This window comes from Biomphalaria glabrata, chromosome 9 (assembly GCF_947242115.1).
Source record: "Biomphalaria glabrata chromosome 9, xgBioGlab47.1, whole genome shotgun sequence".
Classification (NCBI taxonomy): domain Eukaryota; kingdom Metazoa; phylum Mollusca; class Gastropoda; family Planorbidae; genus Biomphalaria; species Biomphalaria glabrata.
In genome coordinates this window covers 21,271,657-21,282,176 of record NC_074719.1, presented here as the reverse complement: position 1 = coordinate 21,282,176, position 10,520 = coordinate 21,271,657, and the positions used below count along the sequence as shown (strand labels likewise).

General features: G+C 32.7%; 1 protein-coding gene across 4 annotated transcripts; it reads left to right on the top strand.

Moving 5' to 3' along the window:
- Window positions 1–104: 104 nt before the first annotated feature.
- Window positions 105–9,370, top strand: LOC106054538 (kelch-like protein 12). 4 transcript variants are annotated; one of them, XM_013210436.2, is made up of 4 exons: window positions 105–298; window positions 2,226–2,327; window positions 3,277–3,423; window positions 6,668–9,370. In XM_013210436.2, exons 2-4 carry the CDS (start codon window positions 2,235–2,237, stop codon window positions 7,874–7,876), a joined length of 1,449 nt encoding a protein of 482 aa, XP_013065890.2. In that variant the 5' UTR covers window positions 105–298; window positions 2,226–2,234; the 3' UTR covers window positions 7,877–9,370. The 4 variants fall into 4 exon arrangements, with proteins under 4 accessions (XP_013065890.2, XP_013065889.2, XP_013065891.2 ...); XM_013210435.2 differs by lacking the exon at window positions 105–298 and adding an exon at window positions 687–702; XM_013210437.2 differs by lacking the exon at window positions 105–298 and adding an exon at window positions 948–1,145.
- Window positions 9,371–10,520: the final 1,150 nt, after the last annotated feature.

Here is a 10,520-nt window from a genome sequence, read left to right as displayed (position 1 = left end):
GTGTCCAACTTTCTCAAATAGGCCTATCTATATCTATAATTTCTCTGATACTCTTTTTTTTTCTTCATGAAGTAGCTCAAGTCCAATCAGTTCTTCAAAGATGTAGAAATATTCAATAATTCCTCTAATAAAGATGCTCAATTGGGCAGAATTTGGGCAGTATCAAAAATGTCAGCAGATTTCGTTGGAAGCCAATGACAAGAAATTAAGATCATGCATGCATGAATACGGAAAAATCCGATACTAAAAATACACACAATCATTGTGTTTTTGTTTTTTTTCCCCGATTAGTATTATGGTATTGTAATTGTTGGTCAATATGGGTGTCGTAATACTATACAGCTATAGACTAGATCTATAGACTCTATATAATCTAGATAAAATGATCACTACAATTCTTTACTTTCTTATCTACATTTAATAATCATTTAGGCCACCCTATGCCCTATAGGATAGCTATAGCATAGCATAGACATGATAGATTCTAGATCATCTTGTCCCTATAAAGTATAATAGATCTAGATCTATATATTAAAAATTATATTTATGGCCTGCCTATGCCTATATTCAAGTAGAAATATATTCCTATAATATATTCTAGAATCTACATCTAGTAATAATATAAAATATAACATTATTACACGCGCATGTAGACCTCATCAACCTTGACCTTGTCTCTAATGAAGTCTAATGTCACTTATTGTGAGTACTAGATCTAGAATCTAAATCTAGTTGATAATGATAGATGCAAATAATCTAGACTAGAGGAGAGCTAGATCTATAACGATCGATATCTGTATAGATTCTAGATCTAGAATTTAATAATCTATATCATAATCCGTGGCGTAGGGTCTAAGCTATTGACTAGAGTCTAGATGAAGACTATAGTATATTGACTATACTATATATATTTGACTATATTGTCACTAGATCTATATTGTCTATATTGAATATTGTATAATATTTAGAGAGTCTATAATATATACTTTAATAACTTAATATCTACTACTCAGACTAACTATACTATTATTTATCTATAGTTAATAGAGCTAGCTAGAGATCTAGATCTGTTTTTAGGATTGAGTATAGATCTGACTGACACAGTGACAGGCTGCATGGAGTCTAAATTTTAAAATATCCAATCAGTAAAATGAGTCTATATTCTATATTTATAATTAGTCTATATTCTATATACTGTCTGTGTGGCATTTTAGTTTTATATCTCGAGAGTGGATCTGCACTTAAATTACTTATCATGTGCCCTAAAGTAAAGACACTAAAGAGGCAAATCGAACCTTGATATTTAATTATTTAAAATTATTGATTTACAGAAGTAGATCTAGTCTAAATCTACATCTAGATCTATATAAATTATATTTTAGTAATAATATGTAGGCTATAAATTATACAGATCTAGTCATAGATCTACTAACTACTTGATTCTATACAATACAATAGTCATAGACATATAGTCTCAAAGGCAGACATTGATACCAGTGTGATGCACTCTACCCTCTTTTCTGCAAGATATATGGGAAAAAAAGAATTTCCACCAGAGTGGAAGTAGGGCTACCTCATCAAACTCCCCAAGAAAGGAGACCATAGTTCCTGCTCCAGTTACAGAGGGATAATGCTGAACCAAATGAAAGATGCATCATCCTGGAACAGTCCATTGAATGGAACTCCTTTCTCTACAAAAGTTTTATAGACTATGAGAAGATGTTCAACACCATCGACAGACCCTCTAGATACTACTGAGACACTATGGAGTGCCTGGAAAAATTACAAACATCATTAGGAAGTCATATGTGGAGGTGAATTGCATATCTAGCAGACAACTGACAGATGAATTTGAAGTCCAAACAAGAGTGAGACAAGGCTGTTTTCTCACCCCCTTCCTGTTCCCGCTAGTCATAGATTGGGTCTTGAAGACAGCAACAGACCAGAAGAAAAGCAGTATACAGTGGACACTGGAAACTGCTAGACTACCTTGACTTTGCAGATTACCTGGTTCCTCTCGCTCTCTCACACAACACCAGATTCTGGAAAAGAAAAGAGAAGCACAGAGGTGGATATAATTCCGCTAGACTGGGTCTTGCCATTAACAGAGAAAAGAGCAAGGTGTTCAAAATAAAAGCATCCATCTACCAAGTCAAGGTAGTTTTGAGATTAGGTTTCCATGTACAATGTTGAGTAGTTTTCAACTTCATCTCTTTCATGAATAGGTATAAGTCATGGCAGAGGAACAGATAAGTGTGGATGGTGATGTAAATGATATAGAAGATTTAGAACCTGAAAAGGAAGTGAAAGCTATCTATGACGATAAGGTAATATATGTTAAAAAAAAATTATTTTATTTTTGGTAATAATGGAACAAGGAAAATAACTGACTAATATGGATATCCTACATAAATACACCTTTTTTTTAGTAAAGTCCTCAAACATTAAGGGTATTTTGTTTTGAGATTTGTATTTTGGATTAAGACTTGAAGAACTTGATACCATTCTGTTAAAAACTTAGAAAATATTGCTATAGTAAGTGATACAACTGTCAAGAGGCGTCACTAGGGAGGTGTGGGGGTGCAGTCTGCTTCGGGTGACATCAATATGGGAAAAACTATATCTTGACACAAGCAGACACATCAAAAAAAAAATCTCTAGATATATACCCAAACATGCCTAGGCACATCTACTGGAGTAATCCCAATCTATATGTTTTATTTTAGGCCTTATTGTATTTTGTTTTGTCAGTACCAATGTCTAGAACATTACTGTACGTGCTTACAATGGTTATGCTAAAATGGTCTTTTTTTTTAAGAGCAAAAAAAAATCATTTGTACTTGCATTTTAGTTATTTTATACTTTAGTATGAATCAATTAAAAATGACATTAGCACCAAATTATTAATTTAACTGATGTTGTTTAATCTTCTAAGTAGAACCTTTTTACCTAAGCAACAAGATCAATTCAAAAGGTTATTTTAAAGAAAATATTTTAATGCCTCTTCACCAACGTGATTCTTTAATACTCCTTTTTATGGCAGAACTAACCAATTTCTTCTGACTAAAGTACTATCGCACTATTGACGAGGATGATCTTATAACAACAAGCCCATTACAAACTTGCATGATTTACTGCAGCTTTTCTAAGGCTGTGGGGGGCACCTCATTGGGGGAGGGGGAGGTGTAAAATTGTTTCAATTGCTTTTATAACTTAAAAATTTTACATTTATTACAAAAAATAAAGATTTGCTTTAGATTTTTTTGTATTTCTTAGAGACCACAAAAATTATTACAAACCGCTTGGCAGAATCTTCAGTCTGGTCTCTACACTGATGTCATAGTAATTGTGGATGAACGAAAATTTCCAGCTCATCGACTTGTGCTCTCTTCTCTGTCAGACTATTTCCCTCCCTTGCTTAAGGTAAACTAACCAATTGTTTGTTTGTCTTAAGTGCACATTACAATAATATTTTGTCCTGTAAGACTTTTAATGACTTGATTTTAAGAGAAAATGTTGTTGTTTTTTTTTTTAACTTTTATATAGCGCTACTTTCATTATTGTAAACATAGAGTTGAAGCTAGGTGCTGAAACAAATGATACATACATATATTAAACATAAATGAATAACAGCACCAGGGACCAAGTTTTTAAGAGAGAAAGTAGTGAATTAAAATGCTACGAAAATAAAGGCTAGTTTCGCTTGGTGCGTTATCGCTAGGCGGTGGTGTCGAATCCTGTGTCACAGGTTCGGGCCTCGGTCGGCGCATGCCCTTATTTTCGTAGCATTTTAATTCACTACTTTCTCTCTTAAAAACTTGGTCCCTGGTGCTGTTATTCATTTATGTTTAATATATGTATGTACTTTCATTATTATAGCATGTTCAGAGTACTATGGTGACGGTCCAATCTCTTTTGTGGACCAGTGGAGGAGGGAGTATCTGGGAGAATGTTTTCTGTGCTGCCTTTAGGTGCTCATTAAAAGCAACTCAACTCGAGTCAGGTGTTGAACCACAACCTCCTTGATAAGTAGTCAAGCAACTTCCAAGCGATTTAAACCTCTCTGCCACATTTTTTGGGAAATTTGACTTAATTAATTGTCATAAGTAAATCAAGAATTGTAGGAGACTAACAAATGATCTCCATCTATCCTAATTTTTAACTTCGAGGCCATTAAAATCATTTTTGAAAATCCTGATATCAATTTAGTAAGCTACATGTTGGGGGGTAAATGGGAGATTTGGAATAAGTTAATTTAATGGCAGTAAAAATACTGCATGAGCTTATTTCAATTCAGAAGGCACGGTGGCTGAGCGGAAAAGCTCTTGGTGAAGATTGGGATTTTTTATTTTGGGATCTTCGGGCGCCTGAGTCCACCCAGCTCTAATGGGTACCTGACATTAGCTGCAGCAAAGTAAAGGCAGTTGATAGTTGTGCTGGCCACATGACACCCTTGTTAACTGTAGGCCACAGCAACAGAAGATCTTTACATCATTTGCCTTATAGACCACAAGGTCTGAAAGGGGAACTTTACTTACTTTACTTATTTCTCGCGGCTATGGCCAAATTTCGATTCACGGTGCCCTCGCTGCGGGGAAGAAGAGGAAACCGTGCCTCATATTCTGTTTGACTGCCCCAGACTTGCTGATCTCCGTCTCGACAGGTCTGGGAAACCCAAAATTCTCGATCTGTATGGCGACATTCATGCACTACGCAAGACAGCAGGGTTTCTGTCCAGGGCTTTTGCAAGAGAGGATTTGAGCCTCTCAAGCCCTCACTCTAATGGAGTTTGATGATGATGATGATGACTTACTTTACTTAACATTCTCAATTCTGTCTTTTGTTGTTTATGAGCCATGTAGCACATGTAAATTAATAAGCCCTAAGTAATACTTTCTTAGTTTCTTGTCAAGTAAAACTGTTATAGAAAATCTGACTTCAATATATCATTAAGATATGTGTACATTTTGTTCCAGTTAGATCTTTTTTTTTTCTTTTTAAATCTCAGCACTTCTTTGAGATGACCTTTTTGTAATCTGCTGAATGAATATAATGTCCTTAAATAACTAAATAAATTTTGCAGATTTTGAAATTTAAAAAAAATTGTCGTCCAATGTTTTTTTTTTATTACAAAGCTTATATCAAATCACTCTGTCTATCTGGTAAAAAGTTTGTACACATTATTTGTCCACACTAAAATTTTGGATCACACTGAAATTGTGCACAATAATTACTTTTACCTGACACCACAAGAATCAATAGAAAAAAATAAACAGTTAGTTAAATAACTGTTGGTAATTAGTTATTTGTTTGTTATCTTGAACAAGGGAAAGAAATCTTACTTGACAGATGTGGTATAATTTGAATAGGCGTAAGTCCTGAGTGAAAGATTTTTTTTTAATGCGAACACGATAACATTGACCCAAATATCCCCCCCCCCTTTTTTTTTTCCCAACTGGTCCAGACAAATGATAGGATCATATCGTATTGAGAAAGCTAAAAGCATGATATTGGTCTAAACAAAAACAATGGGTAAAAATATTTCTAATTGCACAGATTTATTATTGTTAGTCTAGACCTATTACAATTAATCGCATGACTGATTCAAATTTATTGATACAATTACATGTAATGTAAGCATTGTTTTTTTTTTCTAAGTAATTTTTATGGGATTTTTTTTACAAAGTTTATATCAATTCACTCTGTCTGCCTGTCTGGTAAAAAGTTTGAACACATTATTTCTCCAACACTTGTCAAGACTCATTTCCTCTCTAATATACGTATGTGTATTACTAAATGTACCCAAGTCCTGGGCAATACCATAACGACACATACAACGACATAGTAAAAATTCAGAATGCCAATTCACAGACATATAACACATTTATTACATTATCTGTACTATAATACAGAATCAGTTCAGACATTTGAAATATCTAGTATCAATTAAAAAATATAACAGCTTAGTATTCCATAGACTGAATTGTGACAACACAGAAAACTAATTACGAGTCTACACTTCAACTACATCTATATCCAAAAGTCCAACTGTCCTGGACTAGGAACAAAACCACACTGCCTTATTATGAGTTACATTATATTCAACAAAAACATCTCACCAAGTAAAACAATCCAAAACAATAACAGTTTTGAAGTCAACAACCTGAATTGCCCCCCTTCTCCTCTACAGTAAACAGGAGACCCAGGCTGACCAGAACTCAGTCCTGACAACATTCATTCTCGGATTAAGTTTAAACTTGCACAAGACATGAATCAATTAAAAAAAAATATTTAATTTATTATTAGTAGTGTGGGTGACTTCATCACTCTGACCATAGTTAATGCTAGGCATTTGTCTCATTTCCATGAGATGATCCATAGTTGCTATACAACTGTAGGAGGAAATATATTGGTAATTTACTATTTTGTTTGATACTGAATAAGGGAAATAACTTCTAGATTATTGAGACATATTGTATGTGCAGATTTCTTACCTTAGATAAGCCTTGTTTTTTAAAAAGGATTTTCTTATATTTTGCTACTTTATAGGAGTAAATTAAATTTTTATAAGCAATTAACATTTTTATAGTTAGTTAATTACTATTAAGTTCATGTTTTTCTTTACAATGTTAGTAAAAATAGTTGTTGTTTTTTTGTCTTTGCTTAGATTGATGAAAAAGGAAAAGGTGAGGTTATTATACAAAATGTTTCATCTGAGGATTTTGATATTTTGTTGAAATATGCCTACACTGGATTAGTGGATATAACACCAGACAATGTACAAAGTGTTCTGATAGCTGCTGATTATCTCAGTATTGAGTTTGTTAAAAGAGAATGTACAACCTACATGAAATCTCATATTGACATTGACAATGTTTGTGATGCTCTCATCTTTGCTAAGAGTTTTGTAATAAATGATTTGGAACAAAAGGCTTTCAAGTTTCTCCTGGAAAATTTAGATTCGGTATCGAGAACTGTTGGATTTGCAAAGTTAGATTCACATTATTTGGCTAAAATCTTGGATGACGATAATCTGGTTCTTTTTCAAAATCAGGCAATTATGAGAAGTAAAGATAGAGAGAAACTTGTTCTTGAAGCAGTGCTGAGATATTTATTAATTAGAAATGAGGAGGATCCTAACTTAATACAGATTTTAATTAGTTCAGTCAGGCTGCCAGAGATAAGTGAAGAGGAAGTTAAGAATTGCTTAGAAAGTTACAAACAATTTAGGAATAATAGCATTGTAAAAAGGTCTTTAGTTCTTAGAAAAAAAGCATTGTATATAATTAGTCAAAAAGAAGAGCCTGAATTTGCTTCTTTGGTGGCATCCGCATCAGAAGTGCCTTCTTCTTGGTTTAGAAAGAGAAAGCTGGCATTTTATACTATCACCCCTGGGTTGAGGAGTTACGCAAGTGGGGGAGAAGTGGGAAGAGTAAATGATCACCCTGACTTTAAACTAACTGATGCCAATTTCAAAATTCAGAAAATAGAAATATGGACCAGACTTTGGGATACGGCTGAGATAATTGGTGGTATGAAAATAGTTTATCAGTCAATGGATGGGCATTGTAGTGATATTGAGTATTTCAAGGGAGTGTCTCACCACGTAGAGAATACTCACATTGTGGAGTTAGAGCCAAATGAATTTATTATCAAAGTCAACATTGGTAGTGGATGGTTGATAGACAGCTTGTGTTTTCATACAACTTTGGGTAAAGTATACGGCCCTTTTGGTGGAGTTGGAGGCGGTATTCATGAAGAAATAGCCCCCAGAGATTCACCATCTTATTTATTTGACATGGGTTATCAATCAGTCATAACACAAGGCTCTCCTGCCATTTACAACCTTTGTCTAAGATGGATTGCATTTAGCTAAATATGTTTGCATGGAAAAATCTTATTAAGTCACTATTACATAACACTTTGCTGCCACTTTTAGTTTTCAATTTTTGCTTCATAATGGTTCATCATCTCATCTCTGCCTTGGGGAATAGGCCACAAATCAGCTTCCTCCAGATGTCTCGCCTCTGGGCAAGTTTCTCCAACTATCCCTACATCTTGCCCATTAGCATGGCATCTGCTTCCAAATTGTAGCGCCATGTATTCCTGGGCTGTCCCCTCTTCCTTTCTCCTTGGGGTGGTTCCAGGTTAGGGCTTGCCTTGTTATGTTGGATGCAGGCTTGTGAAAGATGTGACCTATCCATCTCCAGTGTCTTTGAAGGATATTTACTTCAATGTGTGACTACATCAGTACACGTCTCTTTCTTTGCCCAGACTCTAAGGGGTTTGTAAAAACAATTCTGGGTGTCTTTTATAGAAAGCCTGGAGCCATTGTTTTGTGAGTGTCTTATGATGGCTTTGAGCTGTAGGGTCTCTGGAAGCTTATATGTCCTTTTCTGTATCTTGATCTTTAGAATTTGTTTTTCCAAACCTTAGGTTTACAAGACATGCAAATGGCCAAAGCAGGATAGAAGGAAGGACGAATCCTTTCAACATAGGATAAAAATAAAAAACACTATTAATATTTCTAAAAAAGACAAAGCATATATAAAAATTTAATTGATTAAAAATATAATTAAATCATACACCAAAAAAAACCCATACATTTTCGGCCAATAGGGCATACCTGCAGGACGGACAAGCCTTCAAAAAGGAGCTTATGTCCTTCTTTTGCAGAATGTCTGGTAATCATAAATTCTATGGTAATGTATGTAGTATTATTCTCTAAATGTTTTTAAATTGATATCTACTAATATATACTCTATACTTAAATACCAATAATACTATGTAAATATTATGTAAATATTTACTATGTAAATATTAAACTAAAAGGGCATGTTAAATAAACAACTGGTGTTCGTAATCATGACTTTCTTTTAAAAAGTAAAAACAGGGTAAGTGCCTACCATTTTTTGTATTCAAAGCCTGGCTGATGGCTATGAAATGATATATTTCGTTATCTATTAATAAACCAAAAATGCATGTCCCAGGCTGGTGATGGGTCATCATCATTATCAGCCCTAACCTATGTGTTTCTCCTGGAGTGTGAAAAAGGATGGACTATTCCTCACCTGTCAACTTTAAACTGAAGTCTTATCAAAAGAAAAACATATATATCAGAAGCGTTTAAAAAAATTGCACATATGCTGTACCATTACAGCAAAAATAAAAAACAATTAAGAATTTTATTAATTTTGACTAGTTGTTCCATAATCATGCCTGTTCAGTAATAGTGGCTGAACTATATTTTATATAAATAATTGTATCTACTAATTATTAATTGATTTTGTCATTTATAGAACATGAAGTTTTAGTGCATTATATTCAATTTTTGTTGACTTCTGGGATTTCTTATTATTGTAATATCTTTTTTTTTGTGTTGGTTACAAATATTGTACAAAAAAGTGTCATGTATTTATGTCATACATCATTTCTTCAAATAATCTATTGTGTTCATTTGAAATCTTTGTAATTACAAATATTGTACAAAAAAGTGTCATGTATTTATGTCATACATCATTTCTTCAAATAATCTATTGTGTTCATTTGAAATCTTTGTAATTACAAATATTGTACAAAAAAGTGTCATGTATTTATGTCATACATCATTTCTTCAAGTAATCTATTGTGTTCATTTGAAATCTTTGTAATTACAAATATTGTACAAAAAAGTGTCATGTATTTATGTCATACATCATTTCTTCAAATAATCTATTGTGTTCATTTGAAATCTTTGTAATTACAAATATTTTGTAAGCTGTTTATAGATAATGCCAATTTTGTTTTTAAAAAAAAACATCTTTTTATGTTTTTTTTCCTATGCATTATTTTTAGTTTTATCATTAAAATATTTTACAGGATGATAAGGATCAATATTACAAATCAAAAGGTTAGCTCCTGCTTGACAATTCATAGTTTTCAACTTTTGATAATCAAGATGAAAATTTGATGGGTCATAATGTTATCATCTAATTTTACACTATTATTGATGACAAAAACTTAAAAATGGTGGTTGAGTCCCATCACTAGTTAATTGTTTATGCTACAATTCCTCAAACAATGTTTCTCATAATCAGAGAATTTACAAACAATTAAAGAGTTGAATTTAAGCTGTACTAGGAAAGTAAAATTAGAGCTATTCAAAAACTATTATTGTCTGTTTTTGTTTGTCACATTTAGGCAAAGTACAATAAGAATTTTATAAGTCTCAGTCATTCATATTTGTAAAATTTAATTTCAAGTTAACCCTAACCATTTCAAGTTATTCTGTTACTCTAACTGTTTTATAAGTCTTCCATTTAAAGAATTATTATTATTATTGATTATTGGCCAGTATTGTCATTTATGCTATTTTTTCAGTCTCTGAAGATAAAATCTGTGTAATATATCTCAAATCTGAAACTCACCATGACTTAATAATAAGCCTTAAAAGAATTTTATTTAAAATACAGGTATACATATAAATCAAATAATTGTTGTAAAATAAATAAATTAATTAATTTGTGAAAAATAAACAGGTG